The 27,784-nt window shown below is 52.7% G+C and overlaps 1 protein-coding gene across 2 annotated transcripts in view; it reads right to left on the reverse strand.

Annotated features, from left to right (window-relative positions):
- Positions 1-27,784, reverse strand: part of GRM7 (glutamate metabotropic receptor 7) — a 164,509-nt gene that overhangs the window by 42,151 nt on the left and 94,574 nt on the right. For both annotated transcript variants that reach the window (XM_059480059.1, XM_059480060.1), the window contains exons 4-7: positions 26,691-26,845; positions 16,586-16,726; positions 12,110-12,310; positions 7,960-8,099 (exon numbers count right to left, since the gene is read on the reverse strand). In XM_059480059.1, coding sequence (XP_059336042.1) covers positions 7,960-8,099; positions 12,110-12,310; positions 16,586-16,726; positions 26,691-26,845 — 637 coding nt within the window. The remainder of the gene's footprint in view (positions 1-7,959; positions 8,100-12,109; positions 12,311-16,585; positions 16,727-26,690; positions 26,846-27,784) is intronic.

A 27,784-nucleotide genomic window follows, 5' to 3' on the forward strand; every position in this document is an offset into this window, starting at 1 on the left:
GTGCTGACAAGCTCCATGATTTTCCCTACAAGCAGTCAAAGTTCTCAGATGAGTTTCTTGGATCAGCTGCCTTAATTATTCATACAGACAGGAAGACTTGGATGGGCAAGTCTTAAATTGAAGAATTAACTTGCACTTTCCTAATTTAAATCAAAATAGATCCTGTATCATCTTCATTTCATATTTGTGAAAACACAAACCCTGAAGTTGTCACACTCTGCTCACACTGGAGTACCAAGAGTCTTTCTGTGAATGCTGTAAAAATAATCCCTCAATAATGAGAGATATTCTAGAGGTCTGCTCCTGAAGAGAGGGATTGGATCCCTGCATCCCTGGGAAGGAAGGATGCTCTCCCTGCTCCCACCCATCCCCAGCTCCTGAATGCCTCCACTGCATCCACTCCCAATATACATTCTCATTATGTTCACTATAGAACAAACATTAACAAGAAATGCTTAGTCTGTCTCATAAGGCCTAATGTAATTGTTCATGTTAATGAATAAAGTAACTCAATATCTGGGGATAATTCAAACATTGCTGCTTTGCTTCCCTCCACCACAAACATTTCCACAATAAGCCATTTGTTCTGAACTTAATTGTTTCATGCAATGTTTGATTAAAATAAAAATCAGTACAAAAATAATTACATTAGTGGTAATTAACCTACTCAGGGAAGAAAATAGCCACGTTCCCTGATCCCACTTTCATAATGATGGTGCCATTAATTTCAGGGACACACAGCAGCCAGCAGCGAGGACTGGGCTCAGATTTATTGCCACCTCCAGACTGCAGCTCCTAACTCAGCACTTCAGACATTTGTGTATATTCCACTTTGCAGACAGCAATATTTGCATGACTTAGCTCTTCAGGCTCAGCTATTAATGTCTTGTAATTAGCTTCTAAATCCAGGGATTTACCGTGATAATGGTTTTAAGCTAAGAATATGTCAATAACACATCCTTGGCAGAGTCTTCTGCAAAATATCAACTGAAACCCCTGAAGAGATAACAGTGGTGATAAGCCAGAGAGAATGCTGCTCCAGCTGCAGTGGGAACTCACAATGCTCCATCTCATCCCATTATCCCATTCCTTCCCATCCCATTATTCCATGCCATGCCATCCTATCATCCCATCCCATCCCAAAATTCCATCCCAATATCCTATAATCCCTTCCCCTCAATCCCATGTCATGCCATGCCATCCCATCCCATGGACCCCATTATCCCATCCCATCATCCCAGCCCCTCCATGGGGTCCCCAGCACAGTTCCAGCCCAGTCCCTGGGTGCTCCCTGCTCCTCCCAGAGCCACCCCAGCACTGCTCTGTCACCCCAGGAGGGGCAGAGCTCTCTCCCACCTCCTCTTTGGAGTTCCCACGAGAATCAATTCTCAACCCTCTTTATTTCCCTTTCATTTCTACTCCTCCTTTGTCTTTTGTCACCTTTTTCCAGCAGCCCTGCTGCTCTGCCCCAGCAGCACTGAGAACTCTCAGAGCACCATCTTTAATGAGATCCAAGGGCCATTTGTTCTACATTAAAGCAAGGACATTGCCAGCACACCACTGATGGAGGGAAAAATGCTTAATCCACAGTTTTTGCAAAAATGCTTATTATTATGCATTTCTGTTAACGCACAATAAAATGGAAAATTAATTATTTTAATGCTTTTATATCTGCCTACAGCTTTGTGTTGTCTTCTCACTAATGGAAGGGGGTGGACCATGCATCTTCAGTATTCATCCTGCAGCCCCTGCATAATATTTTCTTAATTGAAAAAAGAGCATATGCTTCCAAATGTGTATTTATAACACACAGCTCTTGTCTCTTTAAATGGATAGGTTAGGGCAAAACTATCTTCTGAAAGCAGAGCTAATCCAAGACAACTTTTTATCCTAAAGTGGCTTAGAATGAGGGAAAATCTGAATTATCCCAGAATCCCAAACTGGCTTGGACATCAAATCCCACCCAGTGCCACCCTGGCATGGCAGGGACACCTCCCACTGTCCCAGGTGCTCCCAGCCCCAATGTCCAGCCATTATTGTCCATCCTGTGAACAACTAGCTGGGGACACTCTGAATTCCACATCACAACTCTGATATTACAGCCCTGCTGCAGAAATCAGTGCTCAAGGACATTTAATAGATTATTTCTGACCCACTCCACACATGTGGCCTGTCAGGAACTCTGTGCCCTGCTCAAACACTGCAGCTCTGAGGGCTGCTCACACGGGCTGATGTGAGCAGAGCTCTCAATCAGCTTTGTGGAATTTCTCTCTGCTCCCTGAAGCAAACAGGCACAATCTGACACATCTGTCATAATTTCTGCTCCACCACCCTCGGCACTGGCATCCGTGTGGGACCAGAATTTCATTTTGCAAACACAGCTGGGTCATGTTGGGGATCTACAGAAGCAGCTCGAAGCCAAGAGCTCCCAGAGCTGCTCATGCAGTTTATTAAAGGAGTTTGCTTGCAGATTTGATCAACACAAATGGAGACAAAGCAGCAAGGCTTGGCTGCTGTAATTGTCACCAGGCTCTTGGCACCGCTGGCAGGTGCCAGCCCCTGATGTGCCACTGGAACCTGGGGCAGCTGCAGTCCCTGCAGCCCTGCTGAGTGCCCCAGGGCTGGCAGGCAGTGCCAGGCTCTCAGCACTCACAGGGACGGGGATGTTCAGCTGCCACCTCCTCCCAGAGTGACCAACAAGGGGAGGTGGGAAAGGAGACCCCGAACAGGGAACAGCACGGGTGCCTGGAGTGCCCTGCAGACACAAACCCCACACTGGCCTCTGCAGACACCAACCCCACACTGCTGACACCCCTCTCAGACAGAAATCACTCTCACATTGCTGTGCAGGACTGGGGGTTTCAGCCACACTCCCCATTCCAGCTCAGTCCCAGTTGTACAGGATCTGGTTGTTTCAGCCTCACTCCCCCTGGAGCAGCAGCAACCAGCACATGGCCTTTGAAAAGTCCCCTTCCACTTCATGCTGCAAGTTGAGATCATTAAAGGTGTTTGTGCTGCTCAGGGCTGACATGAGCAATGAGAGATTGCAGAATTTAACGAGGGAACCAAACAAACAAGATCCACTCCTGCAGCACATGGCAGGGCTGCTGCCAGCTGGGCACGGGGGCACTGGGGCAGTTCCAGGGATGGGGGCACCCTCAGCTCCTCCCTGGGTCACAGAGCCTGGGCTCAGACAGGCCCAGCCTGGCCAGGGCTGTGACACAGCTGCACGTCCCTCTGCAGGACTGGGCACCAGCAGCATCAGTGCTGGGAAATGATCCCCACCACTGCACTGCACACACCCACAGGGAGTGGCACTGCCACCTGTGCCACCACTGCACTGCACACACCCACAGGGAGTGGCACTGCCACCTGTGCCACCACTGCACTGCACACACCCACAGGGAGTGGCACTGCCACCTGTGCCACCACTGACCGAGGTGACACCTGCAGGGACAGGAGCAGGCAGCAGGACACACAGAGTGTCCCCAACACTGCCAAAGCCAGAAACTCCATCTACCCTGAACACATTCTGCTCCAAAGGAAAAACCCAAAACCCAGCAAAAACCCAAGAAAACAAGGAACAGAAATCAATTTGAAGGTGTTATTTTAGACAAATACCATCTGTTGGCAGAATATTCCTGAGCAACAAACAGCACTGGAGAGGTGCTTGGATGCAATTCCAACTCGAATATTTCATCAGAAAAAGGCAGGTACAGCCAGGTCTCTTGCCAGCAGGTTAGACAGTTAATTACTCTCTTCACCAGCTCACTATTCATAACATTTATTTCCAAACTCCCTAACAGAGATGTTTATGGCATGTAAATTGATTAGCCTGAGCCCAAACAGATTCAGGAGGTGTTGAAGTGAGCAGGTTTCACATAAATTGCACAGAGGATTACAGAATTACTCTGTAATGTGCTTCTGTTTGTGGGGAAAAAAGGATTGGAGGGTGGAATTTCCATACTGTGTCAGTGTCCCTGACAGGAACAAAAATGTTCCTGATCCCAAGCAGGGCTTTATATCACACTCTGCTCCTCATGGCAAAGAGCAGCTCCCAGCTGCCTGCACAGGGAACAGGGAGTTATCCAGGGGCAGGGAATTATCCAGGGGTCCACACCACATCCTTAGGGGTTGAGGAGGAGAGCAGGCCCATGAACAGCTGTGTCCATGGAACCACACTGATCATCATCAATCCCATCTATCTCCAGCGCCTCCAGCCCGCGGGGCAGGGTCCCAGCAGCCCAGGGATGGGGAGATCCCTGCACCCCCTGGCCCCAGGAGCAGTTCATGTCCATGGGCAGCAGCCCAGCCAGGTCTCTGCAGCCCCAGCACAAGGCCAACACCTGGAAAGAGCAGGTTCAACAATTTCACAGGGAATGTTCCCTTCACCTATTGATTTTGGCAGTTCTGGGATCCTTGCTCAGGGAATGGGATGGGAAAACATAATAAACCTGGGAGCTGCTGAGTTAACTGTACCTGCAGGAAGAGAAGCAATATCCCCAAATTTCCCAGGAGAACCTGTGCTTCCTCTAGGAGCCATCCATTTCCTCCTCCTTCAGGCACACCAGTTCCTCCAGGAGAGATGTGTTTGTGTTTGTGTCAGGCACCTCCAAGCAGGAGAAGCTGCATTTTTGGAGCCAGCAATGGATGGGAGCTGCTCAGGCAGCTCCTCACACTCCTCCAGTGCCCCTTGTCCAGCAGCCCCAAAGACCTGTCCCCTGGCCATGCTGCCCTCAGCCAAGCTCCCATTTCCTGCTGCTGGAACCACACAAGCCTCAGACACAAAGGAAAACCCAGCCTGACAACAAACTGAAATGAGCCACTGGAAAAGCAAACCAGCCCAAACCTAACTCCTCATCCTCCCCAGGGCACACTGGCTCCTCTCCTCCAGCAGCACCTCTGCATTTCAAACAGCTCTCCTGTGGCCAGGGGATCTCTTTCCAGCCAAGTGCACCAGGTGCATCTCTCCAGCCTCAGTGCATCAGGCACATTTCTCCAGCCCAAGGGCACCAGGTGTGTCTCTGCCTCCCACAGGAGCTGTGCTGCAGCAGGGATGGAGCTGGCCAAGCTCTGAGCCTGAATCCAGGGCAGGAGGGTGTCAGCCACGAACACTGCACCCCAAACCTGCCTGCAGCAGTGACAGGGGCTGGCAGAGCTTGGCACAGCCCTCACCTGGCCCCCAATGGTGGGAGACGGGTGGGGGCACCTCAGCATCACAGCCCTGCTGCAGGGAGAGCAGAGCACTGCCACGGCTGTGCGTGGAGCCCTGGCCAAGGCCAGTGAAATCAGACATCTGCTCATTTTATCCTTGCATGGACACTGAAACACAGCCAAAGCTGCCACTGAACCGCGCCCTGGGCGCTGGGCACAGCTCTGCTGGGCTGGCTGCTGCCAAGCAGGCAGAGGAAAAGGGGTGATTGCTCTGCCCTCACATCAATTGCTGTGTCCCAGGTTTGCTGCAGTGAAAGTCATCAAATGTTCTGTTATCTGGCCTGAGATACAGACAGCCCCAGGTAATTAATACAGCCAGGTTCATCAACAACAAGAAAACAGAGCAGATTTGGGGAGTCCCAAGAAGTTGCTAAAGCTCTCCTCAGTCTGTCTGCCAACACAAGCACAAGAGAGTGTTGTTACTCTGCAATCTAACATGGAAAAATCTGGTTCCACTCTCCAGATTATTACAGAGAATAAAGTACCATGAACGGGAAGATGACCTTGTTGAAGGCACCCACAAGAGCCTGCAGAGCAATCCCACAGTGAAACATTTCTGGTCCTTCCTGGAATGAGGATGATGAGAAAGAAGAAAATCTTTACTCACCGAGCTGCTGTCCTGCAGTTCCTGCCCCTGGATGTGCAGGGTCCTTACCTGTGGAGTGTGCAGAGCCTTCCCCATGCCCAGGGGATGCAGACACCCAGGAGGGACAAAGCCCCAGGGACACAAAGCACCACACAGAGCTGCCCCCTCCAACCTGCACCAAACACCCCTGGCTCTCCCCTCTGGTGTTGTATTTGAAAATAAGGACTGGGAAACATCCCCTGAAGAGTTATTGCCACAATAATTACTGAGGACAAATCGCATCCTCTGGTAGCTTTCCCTGGGATGTATTAAATAGAATTTATTTTGGTTATTTCCAGGAATCCTTGGCTTCTCTAGACGCCACAATTGTCCTTATTATTGTAAGAAATAATCCAATAATACAAAAGGGACCGTCTTAGATATATATTTGTGTGAGAAACCGGGACACTTGAGTGATTAGAAGGGAAGTCAGTGAGAGAATCTCAGCTACTGATATGACCCTGTGGCCATGAGGCTACAAGGGTGAGGAAAGAAATCTTTTTATGGAAACATTTAACACAACAACAGGAATACAAATCAAGCTCCATTAATTTAGCTTTAAATTTGAATGGATCAGGATGTGCAGTTTACATAAAGAAGGACTTGCTTAATAAAATATTAATATTTTTTGCTAAAGAACTGTAAATTGCAAGTTAATATAGGTTTCCTTATATAGAACATCAAAAGTTGAAAAGCACTGAAAGAGCAAATCAAACACAGAAAATAAAAATGGGCCAAAATTCAAGGAGAGTGAAATATTGTGTGTGGTCAGCCTCCAAGAGTGGGCCCTCAGTGACCCACATTAATTACTTGGTTTAACAAAAACCATGGAAACATTAAAAATAGGAAGTGTGGGGGCTTTGGTTCCATACCAGGGGGTGGCTGTGACCCTGTGGGCAGCCCAGGCGTCCCCACAGGTCACAGGGCCAGCCCCAAATGTGACACCGGGTCCAGAGAGAGACCCAGGCTGGGAGAATCCCTTGGGTCACCCTGGGGTCACCCCCTGTGTCACCCCAGCGTGTCCTGGCCACCTCTGGAGGGTGTCAGGGCTGTGCCATGTCCCACAGCCTGTCCTGTCCCCCTTGCAGAGGAGATGTGGCAGCAGGGGCACAGAAGGGGCCCCAGCACACCAAGCATTCCCCATGTCCCTGGGCTGGGAGGGCTGGCTGAGGGGGGAAACCCTTGTTCCACAAATACCCAGCAATGCCTTGATCCTCCTTGTTGGTAACGCTCCACAGGGATCCTGCAGCCAGCCGGGGCACAGGGCAGGCACAAAGTAAAGCTGGAACCCTGCCCCAGGAGCCCAGGCAAAGTGCCCAAAGCCAAGCAGGGACCCTGCACCCAGCCAGGGCACAGGCCAGGCTCGGGGGATGAGGCTGACACGGTCCCCAGCTCTCCCACCCACCAGCCCTGGGGATTTTCTGGGAAACATCAAAGTGCGTTTCAGCACCTGCTCCCACGTGCCAGCTTTCCTTCAGGCATCATCCCACAAAGGGATGCCCACCTCATCCACAGGGTTAAAAACACCACTGGAAAAGTGACTCACTGCAAACACATTTCGTTCCAGCCTTCCAAAGACAAGGAAAACCAAAAAGCATCCGCAAGTGAAAGCTCAGTGGTTTCAAACTACAACAAACCACAGCTCCATTTCCCAAGCTGGCACCTGGGGACTGCAGCCACGCAGCAGCAATAAAATTTACATGAGCACCTCGTGTCTGTGTCAGTCTGAGGAGCTCTGGCTCTCTGGGTACAGGGAGAAGCTGCAGGACAGGGGAGAGGGAGACTGTGCAGAACCCCCAGTGTGGGGCTGTGAGGACATAGCCAAGGTCCCTGCTGGTTATAGAGCCCATGGCCAAGGTCCCTGCTGGTTATAGAGCCCATGGCCAAGGTCCCTGCTGGTTATAGAGCCCATGGCCAAGGTCCCTGCTGGTTATAGAGCCCATGGCCAAGGTCCCTGCTGGTTATAGAGCCCACAGCAAAGGTCCCTGCTTGTTATAGAGCCCATGGCCAAGGTCCCTGCTGGTTATAGAGCCCACAGCCAAGGTCCCTGCTGGTTTGGGTGCCCATAGCCAAGGTCCCTGCTGGTTTGGGTGCCCATAGCCAAGGAGAGGGGCACTCACATTGAGCTGCAGGTCGTCTGTCCACTGCCCCACCAGGCGGTAGCCGGGCGTGCTGGTGTTGCTGCTGTGGAACTGGAAGATGTCGTAGCGCCCTGGGGCGTCCCCGTTCTTGTTGAACATCACTGGAGTGCCAGCACTGCCTGGGGAAGGAAACCAGACAAAATCCAACCACCCAGCAACAAAGCTTTACCCAGTCTTTGAGCCTTCACACTGGAAACATGTCCCAGGCCGAGGCCACCATCCCACAGCCATCCAAAGGGGACACGCTGGGACACTGCCACCGCCCAGCCCTGTCCCACAGAGCCACCATCCCTGCCCTACCCTGCTGTCTGTAACAAACACAGCAAGGCCAGGTGAGCCCTGCCTCACCCTGCTCTGCCCAAGGCCAAAAACAGCAGGAGGCTTTTCTTCCTGCCTCCCGTCTCCCTGTCCTCAGGGAGTTCTCCAGTGAAACCACTCCTGTGAACGCAGCCTCTAAATGCTGCTTGCCCCCTTCAGAAAATGGCCCATCTGCTCCTGAGAGATGCTGCTGTCAGAAGCCAGCCTGGCTCTGGTGAGTCTTGAATGCATCCAGAAACAGGAACCATTGGCATCCTCCTCCACAGTGTCCATTCCTGTCATGGGGGTGGGAGAGGACAGAGCAGCCTTGGGAACAGCAGTCCTGGTGGATTCTCTTGTCCAGGAAGGGCACTCCTTGTGCACTCCCTTCTCCAGGCCCTGTGGCACTACCACAGGAGTGTCCTGGGCAGACCCAGAGCAGGACCCTGAATTAACTTGATTTACCATGTAAATGGTAAATAATACCATTTAATAAATGGTAAATAATACCAGTCACTCCAGTGACAAACACAGGTAAGTGCAGGACAAGAGAGCCCCAACCCCTCCTGTGCTGGCCAAGCCTGGATCTGCTCTGACACCTGAGCCCCAGGTGAGCTCTCAGCAGGACAGACACCTGCATTTAATCAGCACAGCCCTGCTGGGAACCCTCCCAGGAGGAGAACCAAAGCGCTGCCTCATTTCCTCACAGCTCCAGCAGCACCTTCCAGGGTGACATTTATTTCCAGACATATTAAAATAGGCTGTGGTGGGGTAGAGTAATATTGTGTCAAGATTGAAGATTATGACAATCCTCCAGCATATCTATATTCAAAGCTTCCTCCTCCTAACTTTTTTTCCCTAAAGCAATGAAAAATCTCTCCTGTTGTAGCACTGAACTTTAAGATTATCGTTTTCTTCATGATTCCCATTCTTCATTGAATTCCGGGGAGTGAAAAAAAAGATTTGAAGGAGTGAATTAGCATAGTCTCCATTCCAGCCCTGGTAAATTGTTTCCTGTCTCTCCTACAATCCTCTGAGATCAGATACAAATTCAGTTCAAAGGCTGGTACAGAAAATCTCCCACTGAAATCTCTCCTGGCTGGTTCCTTGCGAGCACCAGGCAGATATTTAATTGTCATTACAGATTCATGCAGCCAGAATACATCAGAGTGGAAACACTCAGAGTCAATCAGCAGTGGCTGTAATTCCTCGGCTCCTCAGGAAAGGCAGCAAAGTGCTCAGTGGGATTTGGCTGATCACCACTCTTAGGGCTGCTTAGGGTGAGTTAGGCTCAGCTTTGTCAGAGCTGACAAGAAAGGGACACCTGGAACGGCAGGAGCTCAGGTGAGCTCCCGAAATGCAACAGACACACACAGGAAGGTGCAGGGCTGGTCCAGGGCTGCTGCTCAGGAGGCAGGTGGGGGATGGACCCCACTGTCACAGCCACGCCAAAGCCAGTTCAGAGACAAACCCTCGGGGATGCAGCCAAGAACACAGCACAGGCACCCCAAACCCCAGCAAAGGCACTGAAAGGGACCTGGGGTGGCCGTGGGGGCAGCAGGGGGGCACAGCACCATGGGCTGGAGGCCTAAAGGGACCCCAAAGGCACAGCACCGTGGGCTGGGGGCCTGCAGAGACCCCACAGGCACAGCACCATGGGCTGGAGGCCTAAAGGGACCCCAAAGGCACAGCACCGTGGGCTGGGGGCCTGCAGAGACCCCAAAGGCACAGCACTGTGGGCTGGGGGCCTAGAGGGACCCCAAAGGCACAGCACCATGGGCTGGGGGCCTGCAGAGACCCCACAGGCACAGCACTGTGGGCTGGGGGCCTAAAGGGACCCCAAAGGCACAGCACTGTGGGCTGGGGGCCTAAAGGGACCCCAAAGGCACAGCACCGTGGGCTGGGGGCCTAAAGGGACCCCAAAGGCACAGCAGCATGGGCTGGGGGCCTAAAGGGACCCCAAAGGCACAGCACTGTGGGCTGGGGGCCTGCAGAGACCCCAAAGGCACAGCACTGTGGGCTGGGGGCCTAGAGGGACCCCAAAGGCACAGCACTGTGGGCTGGGGGCCTAGAGGGACCCCAAAGGCACAGCACCATGGGCTGGGGGCCTAAAGGGACCCCAAAGGCACAGCACTGTGGGCTGGGGGTTTGCAGGGAGCCCACAGGAACAGTCCCAGCTCACCATGGCTCAGAACAGGGCAGGCAGGACCAGACCCTGCCCACAGTCTGTGCTGGAATAGCTCAGCCCCAGGGGAGGTGGGATCCATGCAGCAGCTGGAGAGACAAGCACTGCTAACCCCGGGGCAGGCACGAGTGTCCCTCTGCTCCCTTTGAAGCTGCAGTAATTGGGCTCCAGCCAGGGCTCTGCTCTGCAGGGCCAGCCCTCCTTAACCTCTGGGTGAGGCTCTGGAGCCCCCTCTGTGCCACCTGTCTGCAGGGTCTGTCAGTCCTGCTTCGCATCACCGCAGCCATCCAGCCTCAGCTCAGGCTCCTTGCATGAAATAATGAAATTAATTAAAAGTGATGTATGAAAACCTCATGGCAGAGAGGAAACAGGCATTTCAGAAATAACCCTTGATCTTCCAGTCATTAAAACATGTCGTTATTTAACCGGTGTTTGATCATTTAGGATTTATTTTCTTCCTGTTAAGGTTTCCCAGGTTCTGCTGAGCCCACTGAGCAGTTCAGAACCTGTGTCAGTCTCCAGGCTGCAGCTCCTTGCTCATGCAGAGCTGTGACAATTTAATTCAGTTCCCAACAAAGGAGCTGCTTCTCCCCACGCAGACACAGGGCACTGACACCTGCAGGAAGCCCTCAAACCCAGACACAGCCTGACTGAATTTGCAGGGCTTCCATCTCTTAATCACTGCAAGGTGAGGAATGAATTATGGAGAGGAGGCCAGGAGTGACACAGGTGTCACCAGCCAGGAGTTTGTACTCAGGGCACATCCATGGCAATTTGGGCACCCGAGGGGCTCCCACGAACAGCACCCTCAGCTTTGCACTGGCAGAAACACAGCTGCACTTCACAACTTCCAGAATTTCACTGGCTGAGCACTTGAGGTTTAAAGTCTCCCATATGATGGGCCTTTTGTCCTCCAGGCAACGATGATCACAAAATGCACACTGAGCTCCTCACTCACATCCAGCCTCTCTCCATCACAGCCTGGCTGCATTGATGGCAGCACCTCTGCAAGGACGGCAAGGACCCAAAGCAGGGCCGGCAGGGGGGTCCCAGCTTGGCGCAGGACCAGCAGGATGGTCCCAGCTGCACGGGGCTGAGCAGAGGCACTCCCCAGCAGGAGGATGGCCAGAGAGCAGCAGCAGAACAGGCCATGCTGTTCCTGTCACACACAGCAGCATAGAGCTCCCCCTGCCCCACCCTGCACCCAGGAAAATCCCCTGCAGCACCGGGGAGCAGGATCTGCAGCCAGAGCAACCCCCGCCAACCCCAGCCCCATGGAGAGGGGGCAGCAGGGATGGCAGTAGGTGACAGTGGGGTCAGTAGGTGACAGAGATGTCAGTAGGGGACAGGGGGGTGTCAGTAGGTGATGGAGGTGGTCAATAGGTGACAGGGGGTGTCAATAAGTGAGTGGGAGTGTCAGTAGGTGACAGGAGTGGTCAGTAGGTGATGGGGGGGTCAGCAGGTAATGGGGGGGTTTCAACAGGTGATGGGGAGGGGGTCAGTAGGCGACCGAGGGATATCAGTAGGTGACAGGGCGGGGTCAGTAGGTCACCCGGGGTGTCAACAGGGGACCGAGGGATATCAGCAGGTGACAAGGGGATATCAGTAGGTGGCAGGGGTGTCAGCAGGTTCCGGGCCGGGTCTCACCGTTGAAGTTGACGCTGCGGATGTACTTGAGCAGCCGCTTGCCCCCGGCGTGCTCCATCTCGGGGCACAGCCCGGCGCTGTCGGCGCACAGGTCGCGGTTCATGTGGTGCAGGGCGTGGGCCATGGCATACACGGCATCGATCACGAACTGCACCTTCCCCTCCTGCTCGTAGTGCGAGTCCTTCCCGATGCGCTCCTGCCCTGCGGGGACACGGTAACACTCAGGGACAGAGGGACAGCGCTGCCCTGTGGGGCACTCAGGGACAGAGGGACAGCGCTAACCTGCGAGACACACGGTGACACTCAGGGACAGAGGGACAGCGCTGCCCTGGGACACGGCGACACTCGGGAACAGAGGGACAGCGCTGCCCTGAGAGACACACGGTGACACTCGGGGACAGAGGGACAGCGCTGCCCTGAGAGACACACGGTGACACTCGGGGACAGAGGGACAGCACTGCAGAGCCTGAAGGGGCTGCGCCTCCAGCCGGGACCATGAAACGCTGGGCTGCAGCGTTATTGATTAAAACACAACCAAACCTCAGTCACTGCTACCAGAATCACCGGCTCTGCTCGCGAATCACTCTCCATAATCCAGGAAACAAGTCCTGCCCGAGCCCGGAGGGAGCTCCAGAGCCCGGAGGGACATCCCGGAGCCGCTCCAGCCTCGGGGCTCCCCCAAGCCCGGCTCCGAGGCTCCAGAGCGCTCCAAACAAGGCACAGCCGGTATTAAACCTGGTGCTTGTTCTGCTGCAAATCCCGGGCTCTAATTGAAATCAAAGCCAGATCAAGGAATGGAAGAGTCCCTTCAGAGAAGCTACCGACGGGGCTGCGGAGAACTGAGGAACGCGCCGGCAATTAGCGGGTAATTAACGGGCAATTAACGGCACCTCGGGATGCTCCTGTCACTGTCACCTTTCCCCTGAAACTGTCCCCTGGATCCCTGGCAGTGCCCTCGGCCAGGCTGGACAGGGCTTGGAGCACCTGGGGCATGGGAGGTGTCCCTGCCATGGCACTGGGTGGGATTTAAGGTCCCTTCCAACCCAAACCATTCCAGGATTCCATGATGGTTGAGACACTGAGTTTTACATCTCAGCTCCTCTAGAAACCCCGCAACCCTGCAAACAAGGGAGCAGAACAAGTGAGTTTCCAGCTGGTGAAGTTCCAGGCAGGATCCTTTTCATTATTCACTCCTCTCATTGATTACAGAACTTATCAGGGTTTCAAGCCCTGACAAGGAAAATGCTTTTAAGTGGTTTCAGCTCTGTAACCAAATGAGCAATGCAGCAGGAAGGGATGCCAGGGGAGGGGATCTGGCATTGAAATGCTGCACACAACCAGCACTGATAAGCCACAGCAAGTTCCAGAAGCACGGCTGGGCACACACACAGCAGGGGGAAAACCTGCAGCAGTGGAGAGATGTGGGAGAGGAACCCAAGCAAAACACACCTGGAAAAAACCAGAGCAATGTAACGGCATCCAAACATGAAAACAGTAAAGGTTTTTAAATCTCAGTAGAATTTCCAAGAACAAGGATGCTTCCCTGTGCTGGAACAGCCACTCAGCTGGGTATTAAACATCAGCTGTGCACAGTAACTCCAGATGCGGAGCCAAATGTAACTGCTCACCCCAAACATGTCTGAATTTACAGCTGGGAGTGTGCTGTCCTTCACCAAAACACAGCCTGAGGTGCCTCCTAAAGACATTCCACTGCAATTAGATATTGAACCCAAATCTGAAGCAGCAAAGAACCTGCAGAGCAAATGTTATAATTATGAAATGTTATGGACCAAATATTGTTCAGACTTCAAAAAAACCAGCAAATATCCAGATCAATAGGCCTGGCTGAAGAGTGTTCCCTCCAGTTTGTGTCACCCTTCTGCTGTTGCAGTGAGCATTAAGTCAGCCCCAAAGTCCATTTTCAGGCAGGAATAAACCAAAGGTGACGGGCACAATTTTAATTCAACATTATTGTGGGGAATATTTCCCTCTCGGAGGCTGAGCTGAAGAAGTCAGGCAGAAGGTTTTACCCCAGGCTCCAGGAGCAGCTCCTGTGTGATGGGAGTACATTCAACGATTAATTACTCTGCAGGAGAAGGAAGCTCCCAGAAGGCACCGAGTTGCTCCAGATGGAAGCAGCAGGAGCAGTGCTGTGGGTGCCTCTGGGGAAGGGGCAGGAGAGACCCCCCAGCCCCTGTCAGGGCATCCTGGCGTCCCATGGAGGGAGGGCTGGAGAACCAGCCTACGACATGGGGCAGCAGGAAACCACGAGCCCCTCTGTGCTGCCCGAGCAAAACCGTGGGAAGTAAAAACAAACTCCAATCAGCACCAGGTCTGATCATTGAGAACTGCATTATTTCTGCTCCTCTCTGAGAACTGCATTATTTCTGTTTGTCTCTGAGAACTGCACCATTCCTGCTCCTCTTTGAGAACTGCACCATTTCTGATCAATGAGAATGGCACCGTTTCTGTTCCTCTTTGAGAACTGCACCATTTCTGATAATCTCTGAGAGCTGCCGCATTCCTGCTCCTCTTTGAGAGCTGCACCATTCCTGCTCCCCTTTGAGAAGAAGGTTCTTTTCTGTTGGTTTTTAACCCGGGGATGTGCAGGAGCCCCACAGCAGCATGGTTGTGTGCCAGGGGAGCAGCTGGGACACTCGAGCACAGCGTGATTTCAGAACACTTCTGTCCCACGGGTTTGCAGTGAGTACCTTGGGATGCCAGGAGAAGATGAAACACAAAGGCAGTGTGTTGACATGAGCATTTTTTGCCTCCAAAGGATGTATTTGAAGGTGATGAGAAGCAGTTTAACCCCCCCTTCCCACTTGAGGCTGGAGTGCTCCTCATCCTGATTCCTGAGAGACGGAGCAGGGGCCGGCTTCAGGCACATCCTCACAGCAGAACAGCTGCAACAAAGGCAGGGAAACAGCTCCAACCCAGAGTGCTGAGAACAGAGAGAAGAATCCCACTTGTTCCATCTCTTTCAGACAGCAGCAGCGAGATGCAGGTTTGAGAGCTGCTGGTCTCCCTCCTTCATCTCCAGACGTGCCTGTTCCCAGCGCCTCTCCTTCAGCTGATCCCCCTGCTCTCATTGTTATCACCACACAACAGAGGGGACGTGTTAGGAGAAATAAATAGTATCTCTAGGACGAGTTTTATGGCATATAATTCACACAGGCAGACATCAAAATCCCACTCCATCGGCGCTCGCGCGAGATGAGTTCAGAGCCTGCTTCAGCTCCTGAAGAATTAAACACATCTTCAAAGGGTCTGGCACAATGGCGCTGCTGAGAGCCTGGTGATAGTCATCATTAACAAGAGATTTAATTTAAAGATTGTGCAGCGCTCACGGTACCGAGCAGGCAGCTCTTATGTGCACAAGGTGCAATTGGGCAGCTGGCAGAAACATCTCAGTGTTCATGCACCCCAGCAGCATCACAGAGCCCTCCTGGGGACAGGGACAGCCCCAGCCCAGCCTGCACAGACACACAGGGCTCTGCAGGTACCCCCGGCGCTCCCTGCCAGCACACCCTGCACACACGGCCCCTGCAGGCTCCTCCACACCAGCTCCTGTGTGAGAACAGCTGGGAACAGCTCCAGAGCCAGCCCAGCACGCCAGGGTCAACATTGCCGTTCGGAGCAGCAGAGGGTGACAAGGGGAGCTCTGTGCAGTGACAGCCCTGCACTGTCACCTGGCAAAGCCCTGCAGGACCAAGGACAGCTCTGCAGGGACAGAACCCCCAGCCCAGCCTGAGCACCTGATCTCATCACAGACAACAGCCTTCATTTATCCCGGCAGCACCCAGCAATCCCAGGGCATTTCCTGGGGAACGCAGATGAGCTTTGAAATTTCTTTTAAATTTCTGCTCACCACAAAGCATCGGATAATGCTCCAACCCAAACTCCCTCCACACTGCTCTGGGTGGGAGTTTTCATCAGTTTTCGGTCAAAGTAAAGCACATCCTCCCCTGAACTGATTTCCCCTGATCACAACTGAAGGCAATCATGCACCATGGCACATTCCAGCTGCTGCTGGCAGATCTGAAGGGGTTGGGGGGAGGCTGGGGGGGCATCAGGTGCCACCAGCTGTGGTTTCTGTGTCACAGAGGCACATTCTGCTTCTCCAGGGTGTTCTAATCACGGAATCCCAGAATGGGTTGGGTGGGAAGGGACCTCAAATCCCACCCAGTGCCAGCCCTGCCATGGCAGGGACACCTCCCATTATCCCAGGTGCTCCAGCCCCAGTGTCCAGCCTGGCCTTGGGCACTGCCAGGGATCCAGGGGCAGCCACAGCTGCTCTGGGCACCTGTGCCAGGGCCTGCCCACCCTCACAGTGCAGAATTCCTTCCTAAATTGTTCCATTCTCTACCTAAAACAAACAAACCAACCAACCCTTCCAGCCGCCCCTCACTCAAACCAAAGCCCCGCTGGTGCCCCGTTCCCAGGGCAGGAGGAGGGGATGGGTTCATTCCTTACCTGTGCATTTCCTGTCCGACTCCTCCTTCTTGGAGCCAGTGATGGTCAGCTTGCAGTTGAAGTTCTCCTCCCAGTACTCTGCAAACCACACGTTCCTCCTGTTGTTCTCCAGGGTGCGAGAGGTGAAGTAGGTGTCAAAGCCTGCAGGGGGAGAGGGCAGGGCTGGGGCCTGGCTGCTGTGCCCTGGGAGCTGCAGGCTGGCACTGACCCTGCTCCTGGCACCTCAACCCTGCTGGTTCCCTGCTGTGCCCTCCCAGGGCCAGCTGTCCCTCTGGAGCTCTGTGCCAGCCCCACCAGGGCACAGCTCACATCTCACCTGTGCTGGGCTCACCTGGCTGTGGCTGCAGAGCTGTGCCTGCTCCCCAGGGCACCTCCCAGCCTGCAGCCCAGCACAACAGGAGCGTCTCCTTTACTAAGGGAGTTGTGGAGGAGCTCAAATACCCAAATCTGACGCCTGGATGAGGCAGAGCAGGGGTGGGGAGGATTGAGAATGCTGGCTGTGCCCAGAGGAGCTCTGGGGTGAATGATCTGCCATCCTACAGGTGCAGTCCCACTGGGGAAGGCATCTCACAGGATGTTTGGGCACTGTGGCCGCTCTGGCACTGCAGAGGGTGCAAGGATGGGAGCAATGAGCTCTCACAGCCCCAGCCACCCCTGTCCCAGCCCCATCCAGGGCTCTGCAGCGAGGAAGGGCTGCAGATGCACCTCCCACATGCGGGGGAACCTCCCTGGCCCGGCAGCCAAGGGTTTCCCTGCTGGGGAGAGCCACAGGGGCTGGCACAGCACAGGGTGGAGCAGAGGCTCAGGAAACCCATCTGGCACGGGAAACGAGCACGGCAGCCCTTCCAGCAGGGTAAAAATAGCACAGAGGCAGCTGTTTGCAAACTGGAGAGGAGATGGGAACGGGGTCAGTGCCTGCTCTCCCTGCTCTGCTCTGCGTGCCGCTGACTCAGCTCCAAGGCACAGCCCAGACACCCCAAAGAGCAGCCAGGAACAGCAGCCCTGAGCCCCTCCTGAAACAGGCTGGAAGCTCACTCACATTGCACCTGCAGCCTCACCAAACCATGCCGTTTGTTAAACCCAAGGCAGGTCCCTCCTCCAGGAGGGGCAGCAGGAGGGTGTCAGAGCACAGCCCCAGCCTGAAGCAGCCCATGGGAAAGGCAAGGAAACCACAAATTGGGCTGGGAGAACCCTCAGGGCTGGGCTGCAGCTCTGTGAGTCCCTGGGGGCACTCTGTGAGCTCCACACCACTGCCCAGCCATTCAGGGGGGACTGCGGCTTGGGATGAAACCTTCCCACAGTTAAATGGACCAAAGTGCAGGAAAAGAGACCCCGGGGTGGCAGAGACCCCAACCCTCCCTGCTCTGCTTGTCCTGAGGCAGGGACTTCACCTGGGCCTGCCACAGATTGACTGAATTATGGGTTAAAACTCCTGGGACACCTGCTGGAGCTAACTGATAACAAATGAGTCATTTAGGAACATTTCTGTGCCAGCACTGTTTCTCTGCCCAAACCTTTCTGTGATTCTGTGATTACCATTTAGAGGATTAAATTCCCTGAGGAGAATATTCAGAAAGCAGCCAGGTTTTATGGACACACAACCAAAACTTCTTCCTGCAAACCTGTGTATTTTGGTTTTGCTCCTGATTAAAAGAGCATTTCAAAGGGGATATCCAGTCCTGAGATGTACAATGTCCATATGGCAGGGAAAGAGCAGCAATAAACTCTCCCCATGTGCCAAACTCACTGACCTCTGGGGAAAGTGCTCTATAACTTAATAATGCAAAATCAATGTGTCCTGATAAAACTGTAATAGAATTCCATATGAATTACTCTGAACCATTACAGATTTAATAACAAATAATAACATTCCCATTGATTGCTTTAATGATCCCTCTGCATTCACAGGCGGGAATATGGATCCCTATTAAAAAGGGAACATTTTTTACCATTCTCTCCTATTGACTGGGACAAGCAGTGGGGGGGGGGTGACAGTGGGAGGGTTCAGGGCTGGACAAAGCCCTGGACAAAGCCCTGGGCACTCCTGTGGTCAGCCCTGGACAAAGCCCTGGGCACTCCAGGCTCAGCCCTGGGCAGCCCCTCTCCTGCAGTGCACTCCATTCCTGGGAATGCTGCTCCTGGAGCCAAGGTCCTGGAGAATCCCCAGACCCTGCCCTCCTTCCCAGCCTGGGAACAGGCATCTGGGCTGCTTTGGGCTGGAAGGAGCCTAAATCCCACCCTAAATGCCAGCCAGGCCACCCTGCCATGGCAGGGACACCTTCCCCTGCCCAGGCTGCTCCAGCCCTGCCCTGGGACACTGCCAGGGGTGATTTTAGCAGCCAGGACTGTCCCCACACGTCCCACAGGGCTGTCCTGCAGGTCCACCTGTGCCAGTGGGAATCTCAAATGCTTCTCTCATTTCAGAGCCTTGTTTGGAACAAACCTGACCCAAAAACGCTCAGGTGAACGAGGCAAACGTTCTAACCACACACCTGGGGCTGTGCTTCACCTTTCTGACCTGAAAACACACAGAGAGCTCACCCACAGAGCTGAGCTGAGAGTGCTGGGCTCACCCACACAGAGCTGACACTGCTGGGCTCAGGGGCTCTGGGGTTCCGTGACCCAACAAAACCCACTGAATGCTGAAATGCAAGAGCAGGAATCATCACTCCCCAGCCCTGCTCGTGACCAGGCACTGCACTGCTGTGACAAGATTTAGCGATTCCCCAGCGCTCCCCATATTTCATACTTTAGCAAATCACTTTTTCAGCAAATACCTCTAAGAGATATAAATAGTTCCTTTATGAGATTTTCCAAATTACAATGAATCTCTTATTACTTCAAATCACTGTGATTTGATTAAATCATTATTTTTACACGTAGAAAGATGATACTACCTAAAGGGTTCATTTATTTTCCCCCACGGGATAAATACATACATGGATCACATTGTGATGAGACAAAGGGGAAAAGGGGGAGCTGGAGGGGGGAGTGGGGGAAAGGACAGGATCCCAAACCCTGAGAGGAGCTGGGGACATCCAGGAGAGGGACAGGGACAGGATCCCAAAGCCTGGGATGAGCTGGGGACATCCAGAAGAGGGACAGGGACAGGATCCCAAAGCCTGGGATGAGCTGGGCAGGTCCAGGTGAGGGACAGGGACAGGATCCCAAACCCTGAGTCCAGGTGAGGGACAGGGACAGCACCAGTAGGGATGCTCAGCAGAGCCAGGAAATAAACCCTGCTCAGCCACTGCATCAGCACACACCACAAACCATCCCCTCCACGTGTCACAAGGGGCGTCAGGGCCCCAGGGCTTATTTAATAAGGAAAATCATTAAGCCTAATTAAACCACAAAATTATTGACCCGGTGCATTTGCCATGTGCCTTGAGTGCTCTCATTGGCAGCCCAGGTGAGAGCAAATCCAACACATTGACCCAATTTCACTGCAGCAGGGATGGGAACAGTTTGTGATATTTTTACTCCTCTATTTAGTCCCAAGGATGTCCACACTACTGACAGCCAGTTATTTACCCACACAGTAAATCATCACCTGCTATAATTATTGATGCCAAATGAGCTGAAAGCAGCTACTCAAACACTTTTCCAATTTCCCTAGCATTTAACCCAAAGCAGTGTCATTTACTGGCATTACATCTGGGATAAAAGCATTAGGTGGGGAATGACAGCATCAATTTTAGGACAGCAAGTCTCTCTACAGATTTTCTGCTGCTGCCCAGCCACACACTGTGAGGTGGTGTTAAGACAGTCTACAGATATTATTTTAACCTTCTAGCTTGGTAAAAAGGCCATAAAAAAATGATTTCATTAACTTCCATCACGCCATGAAAGTGCTTTGCAGCTGTTTTCTTTTGCAGTAATTGCAGATTGTAACTGTGCAAAGGGGTATTTCAGGTGGTGCCACATCTGACTTTTATATCCATGGCATAAATCAGGTACAGAGGGAGTTCCACTCAGGGCAGACCTGGGATTTTGGGCTGTTCTGATGGGGAAATTAGATAGATAGATAGACAGACAGACAGACATAGATAGGTAGGTACATAGGTAGGTAGGTAGGTAGGTAGGTAGATGATAGATTAGATAAATGGATAGACAGATTAGAGAGAGATACAGAGAGATACGTAGGTAGGTAGGCAGATAGATGACAGATAAATAGATAGATGATAGATGGATAGGTAAATTAGACAGACAGATTTTGGCTGTGCCCTCATTCCCACTGTACAAAAGGACCCAGCTGAGGTGAGATCTCAGCCAGTGCTGGGTGGGGCAGCCCTGGCAGGGGAAGGCTCACACACCAGGCTATTATTGCTCCTTATTCTGCATCCCACACCCTCAGGCACCTCTCACTCCCTGCGTGCTCCCGTGTGCACAACACCAGCAGCACAAGCCCTGGGTTTGTCTCTCCATTTCCATTCCCAGGCAGCTCTAGCAACACCTCCTGGAGCAGAGTCCTGCCAGGAATTCTTCCTTTCCTGCTGCCCTCTTGCTGGAAATGGGCAATTTGTTTTGCCAGGACCTTTAACTGTGAAAAAATCCTTTTCCTCACAGCTGAAGATGAGCTGAAAGCTGTTGAGCAAATAACAGAGCAGCTGGGGCTGCCCTGGACCCCTGGCAGTGCCCAAGGCCAGGTTCATATCAACTTGGGACAGTGGGAGGTGCCCCTGCCATGGCAGGGTGGCACTGGGTGGGATTTGGGGTCCCTCCCAACCCACTGGATGTTCCTTCCCGCCAGTTTCCCAAGTTCCAGCTCCCCAGCCTTTCAGCAGCAGCTGCTCCACAGATGGCCTGTTCCATTTTAATAATGCAGAGCAGCAAAAGCTGAGATGCAGGAGGTCAAAATGCAGAACATGAGAGTGCTTTTCCCCCTGCTCAGCAGCCACTGACAAAATGCTCGAGCCTCTCCTTAAAAGCAGCTAAACTGCAGTCACTCACTGCATAATTCAAACCAGGGTGAAAATACAGAGATCCCTCTCTGCTGGGATGCAGAGACTGCAGCAGCTCCTGGGGACGCTCAACAGGTTAAAATTGCAATACAGAATTATAATAAAATGGAAATGCAAGGGGCTGCTCTGCCCAGCCTGGCGGCACTGAACCTTCAGAGTTAAACTCATAATAAAGAGTTATAATAAAATAGGAAGGGGCCCTAAATCCCACCCAGTGCCACCCCTGCCATGGCAGGGACACCTCCCACTGTGCCAGGTGCTCCAGCCCCAGTGTCCAGCCTGGCCTTGGGCACTGCCAGGGATCCAGGGGCAGCCCCAGCTGTGCCAGGGCCGCCCACCCTGCCAGGAAACAATTCCTCATTCCCAAAATCCCATCTGAACCTCCCCTCCTCATTCCCTTGTCCAGTCCCCCCTGCTCCTGCAGAAAATCCCTCCCCAGCCCTCCTGCAACCCCTTTCAGGTCAGGATCTCTGAGATCTCCCCAGAGCTTTCTCTCCCCTCTGAGCAACCTCAACTCACTGAAAACAGAACCAAACCCCACAAGTTGCAAGATAATTTGTATTCCCCTCTCTTCACACCAACACATTAACCAAATACATTATTTCCATAATGAGGAGATGAACATCTGTGTGACTTCCCAAAATTTCAAGTGGCAATACTCGAGACAAGTATTCCCTCTTTGGGACTGACACATCAGCATTTCAAATGACTGCCACAACTAAAAATATTGTTTAAATTCCAGGGAGGTCAGAGACAGTTCAGGTGTGGTTTGGATTTCAGGTTTTTAGGTAAGCAAACCAATTGGATCCCATGAAATTAAATCACTGCAGTGTTGGACTGAATCATTTGTGCTTGGGTAAGTGAGGTGCTCAGTGCAAGCTTTGCAAGGGTGGCAAAGACAAACCCCAGAGGCAGGGCTGTGTCCCTGAAAGCTGCTGTGACAGAGCCCAAAGCTCTGGGTCAGGGCCCCATGGCAGCAGAGCAGCCCCAGCTCTGGAGGCTTCACCTCCTCCCAGCTTTGGGACAGTAAACCTGCCCAAAGCCCCCCAAAACCATCTCATCCCATTGGATCTGGAATGTTCTCCTTTGGAAATTCATGCTCTGGGAAGCAGTAACTAAACAGAGAAGCAGGAAAGCAAAGGTGGAAAGGAGGATGAGAAGGATTTCTGCTTCACATCTGGGCTCCATCCTCTGTGACCCAGCGAGGGGACTGAGGGCTCCTGGCATAGGGGGGCACCCAGAGGAAGGAAACTGGAGAGAAAATCGGCACTGAAAGCTCAGGGAGCCTGGGGAGGTGGCATGGAGAGGGTACCAGCACTGTGGCACCAGCCCAGCGTCACCCCTGCCCAGCCACAGAGGACCCGGGGCTGCTCCTGTGCCATGCAGGTGCCAAGGGCACTGTGGCACCACACCAGGGGCCCTAATTAGGCCTCGTCATTATTCACAGGCAATTCCAGCATCCTCCCCAGCACTGCCCCTGCAGCCACATCCTTCCAGCACATGGCTCACGCCCCAGGGACACAGAAAGAGCTGCAGAACAACAGGGAGCTGGAAAGGAGCCTGCACCAGGCTGTAAACAAACAGAAGGAACGCAAAGGGAAGTTTTTACAAGTATTATTATGCAATAAACTCTGGCCTCCTGCTCCCATGAGGAGAGGCAGGAAGGGCTGAGGGCAGCACATCATTCCCAGGGAATATTCCAGGGAAAAATGAGCCCTGAGCTCCTTCCTCTGGCACTCAGGGGCTGTGAGAGTAAAACACTTCAGAGCCATAAACAAAGAGAGAATTTCATTCTCAGTTTTGCTTAAGTCACCACTCTTTCATTGCTTTTTCCAAGTTCATACTGCCCAAATAAAAAAGGAGCAAAGCAGCTCTTGTTGGAAATGAAAACAAAATGGGATTCACATCTCTTTGGAAGACAAACAACTGAGAATTCCGGGCACAGTTTTGTTGGTTTGCAGTTTTGAATTTTTAAATACACAGGCTCATCCCTGTGCTGGATCTGAGCTATCCCTCAGCCTGCTTGCCCAGAGCTTCCCAAACTCCAGCCCCATCCCCAGGCTCTGGAATGAACCATTCATGTGAAATCCATCTGAATCCCAGTGCTCAGTTACAGCAGTTCTGAGCTCAGACAGCAAAGACTGCTTTTCTCCACTCAGCAAAGCTTTTGCCAGACTTTGTCAATAATCCAGCTCAGATCTCTGTCCTACCCTCTATGCAGCTGCTCCCGTCCCCGGGGCTGCAGTCCATGCAGCCAGAGCACACTCACTGCTGAGGGAGGGCAGGGGGAGCCTGGCTGGGGAGCACAGGAGAGGGAAACGGGAGGAACCCAGAGCTCTGCAGGGCTCAGTGCAGCCCTGCTGGGACTGCCCGGCCCCACAAACCCTGCCCGGCCCCGCAAAACCCCTGCCCGGCCCCACAAAACCCCTGCCCGGCCCCACAAAACCCCTGCCCGGCCCCACAAACCCTGCCCGGCCCCACAAAACCCCTGCCCGGCCCCACAAAACCCCTGCCCGGCCCCGCAAAACCCCTGCCCAGCCCCGCAAAACCCCTGCCCGGCCCCACAAACCTTGCCCAGCCAAGGGCAGGGCCAGAGAGGAGAGGAGGTGGGCACATGCCTCCCAGATGAGCTTAAAACAACTTCTGGGACTCAGGGTGAGGCTGGGGAACCTGTTGTCTCCTTATCACAGGTGTTCCATGCTGTTGTCTCCTTTCACAAAGGTTCCATACCTTCCTGGTGTTTCTCATGGGCACCTCCTCAGAGCTCTGACTGTTTCTCCTTCACACAGCACCCAACTGACTCCAGTTCCCTTCTCAACACCACCCCACTCTTTTATAGCATCCGCTTCTCACTGGGTACAGCTGTGCCCTGTTAAAGTCAGGCCTGCTCCTAATCTTTGATAACTGCCCCAGCTGCAACTCCTTAGGGGTGAGATTACTTTCCTCACTATCTTTATTTTCTTATATTCTATCCCCTTACAGGAATCTCCTCTGGGGTGAGGAGGAACCAGCTCAGAACACCAAGGAGCAGGGCCCAGCATCGGAGAATCATCCTGCTGCCACAGCTACTCTATGAACTATCAAACAAATAAATATATAAATGAATACAATCTCCTCTTTCTCCTCTGAAAGCCTCTCAAGTTCCCTGTACCTGGCTGGGCTGGCTCTGGAGCCGTTCCCCACCTGATTCCTCTTTCATGTGCACTCCTCTGGCTCACTGTCTACTGCAATTATGCAAATAAAATGCAACTTCATCCTTTCAGCATAATTACATCAAACACAATCAGGCTATATTAAGACTGACTTAAGATGAATGAATTCAGTTCATCTAATGATTTCCTAAATCCCCCCCGTGGGACCGTGGCAAAGGAAATTCTGTCCCAAGAGTGACATCAAGTACCAAGACTTGATGGATCTGGGGCCTGATCCTACAAATACCAAACACTTGGGGCCCCTCTGGAGTGACAGGCTGGGACATCCCAGTGGCAGGAAAGCAGGAGCACCAGCTGGAACCCGTGTGCAGAGCTGTAAAAGCACAGCACACCTGCACGTCACACCTGGATTTTGGATTGAAGTCACTAAGTCACTGCTGGGGGTGGAGAAGAATTTGAAAAATGCTTTTTTTTCTGTGCGGTGAGTGTTTGAGTTTACGAGCTGTGTGACATCCCGTGGCCAAATGAAACTCAAAGGCCAGAAAGGGAACCAGAACAGCCTCCAGCAGCCTGGGCACGAAGAAAGCAGGAACCCAGAGGGATCAGGGCATCCCTGGGCATGGAAACACCAAAGCCTGGGGTTCCTGACACATCCCCTGGCTGCTCTCGTGGGGATGGACAGAAATGGGACCAGCCGGAAAGGGGAACGTGGGAGCTGAGCTGCTGCAGCAGCGCTGGGATGAGCTCTGAGCACCCCCAGGCCCTGGCAGCAGGAGCAGATGGCACATGCAGATGGCATTGGGGACAGCTGGATGGGGCTGGGGAGGGCAGGAGCAGCCTGAGCCCCCTGCTCTGCCCAGGGACCCCTCACACCTCACCCTGCTGAGCCCTTCTGGAGCACACAGACCCCACAGGTGTCTGTCCTGAAGGACACCTCAGGCACACACACACACATTTGTAGGCAAAATGCACTTTAGGCACCGCAGCAATCCCCAGCCCACGTGCAAAATGCACCCAGGCTGCTCCAGGCACTTCCCCACCGAACCAGGAGATATTTGCAGGCTCCATAAATATTTTTGCAGGCTCCATAAACACAATTTTTTTGCAGGTATACCAAATACACAGATATTCATACCTGCAATTTAACTGACTTTGTACACCTGAACTCTCCCACTCTGCCATCCTCACTCACTGCCTCCAAAACCCCCTCGTGCTTTCCATCAGGGGTTTAATGCGTAACATAAAAGGAAAATACTTTAAAACAAACAAACGTGGGAAGGTTTTGTTTCTGTGTACTGTTGACAGAATTTTCGGTTCTGTGTCAGAAACCCTCAGGGATGAATAGAGACAGTGGGAAAAGCTTATTAAAATATCCTGCTTTTCAGAAACAAACCACTTCATTGTCTGTCAACTTTCTGTATTTACGGAGAAATAACATCCAAGAGTGCCTCGGGGGGCTAAAAATGTAAAAGAATGAAGCAGATGATCTACCTGAGAGGAATAACTGATGAGCAGGGAGTGCAGGCGCAGGAAAAATGCAAATATTTGGTTTTCCAGGGAGTGGAGGCACCAGAACCCATTTTAATGTGGGCAGCGTGTTGGAGGACTGGGCCAGCAGAGCAGTTGGGTTTCTCAGTGCGTCCCCTGGAAATAACTTTTCCTCCAGAGAACACAGACCCTGACCAACCTCGCCCAGAGGAAGCCATGTGGATGCTGAAGCATCTTTAGCACGGCAGGATTAACACACTGAGGTGAGATCAGACTACAAACACTGGGGAGCACAAAGGGAAGCTGAGAAAGAAAGGGGTTCAGCAAAACCAGCTTCCCAAAATTCACTATACACACACATCTGTACAGGTGTGGCTATTTCTGAAGCACACAGCAATATGGATAAATACGGAGCTTGATCTGAAATAGAAGTTAAGCTGAGTTTAAACGGAAAGCACTGATGGGAAAATGAAGTTTTAATCAGTAGGAAAGGTCTCTTACCCTCGATGGTGGCTCTCTTGGGCAGGATGGTGATGGCTCCCTCAGCCACGTCCTCCTGCTGCAGCAGCGGGCTCACCTTGGAGCCCCAGGTGTCGGAGCCCACCCACAGGAAATGGCCCACCTGGTCTGCCCTCTTGGCTGCTGCCAGGATCTGCCTGCGGAGAGAGCGGGGTTGGCATCGGGGGCACTGGCAGGGGGGAGGCTCCAGGGAATGGGGCTGGCATCGGGGGCACTGGCACCGGGGCTGCTGCGGGGAATGGGGTGGCACTGGCATGGGGGCTGCTCCAGGGAATGGGATGGCACTGGCACAGGGGTGGCACTGGCACAGGGGTGGCACTGGCACAGGGGCTGCCCCCCTTGGCCTCAGGGGTCTCCTCCAGCCTGACTGGGCTGTGATGGGGAGGAACAGCACATTCCTGACCCCAGCAGAGCTCAGGGCTTTGGGACGCTCGGTATCACAGGGCTCTGATCCCAGGGAAGGACGGGACTGGGTGATCTCCAAAAGTCGTTCCCAACCCCAACCATCCCACGGTCAGTGCAGCACCAATGGGACTTCTCTTTAAACTCACCCAATATCCCACAACTGAATTATTGATTCTACTAAAACTTAGAGTTTTCCCATTGACTTTACTGAAACTTTTCCCAAAATTCTTTTTGTCTCGTTTTGTGGGACTGGGCCTCTCAGCAACTGGTGATTCCATCGTGATTTTAAGCTAATTTCAAATTCTGGACCCAGAATACGCAAGCGAATAATGAAATATAAAATATTCTTTGTGTTATTTTATGAGCCCATTCCATGTGGTTTAACCTTGAGCATCCAAGTCACTTTATCACTATTAACTTTCATTTGCCATAAACCAGACTGAATTAATGAATTACACCAAGTAGAACGAGCCTGGTGAGGGGGGCGTGGTTGCAATTCCTCTGAAAGGAAAGGTCAGCTCTGCCACCCAACAGGAGCATGGAAAAGCTCCAGGAAAAGCTCCCAGGTCCTGGTTCCCATTTAGGGCACCCATGAGCCAGAGGCAGCAGTGACTGGTTCTCTCCTCATTCCCAGCTGCCCATATCCAATATTGCAGCAGTGCCTGGTGCTT

Source organism: Ammospiza nelsoni, chromosome 11 (genome assembly GCF_027579445.1).
Source record: "Ammospiza nelsoni isolate bAmmNel1 chromosome 11, bAmmNel1.pri, whole genome shotgun sequence".
Taxonomy (NCBI): Eukaryota; Metazoa; Chordata; class Aves; order Passeriformes; family Passerellidae; genus Ammospiza; species Ammospiza nelsoni.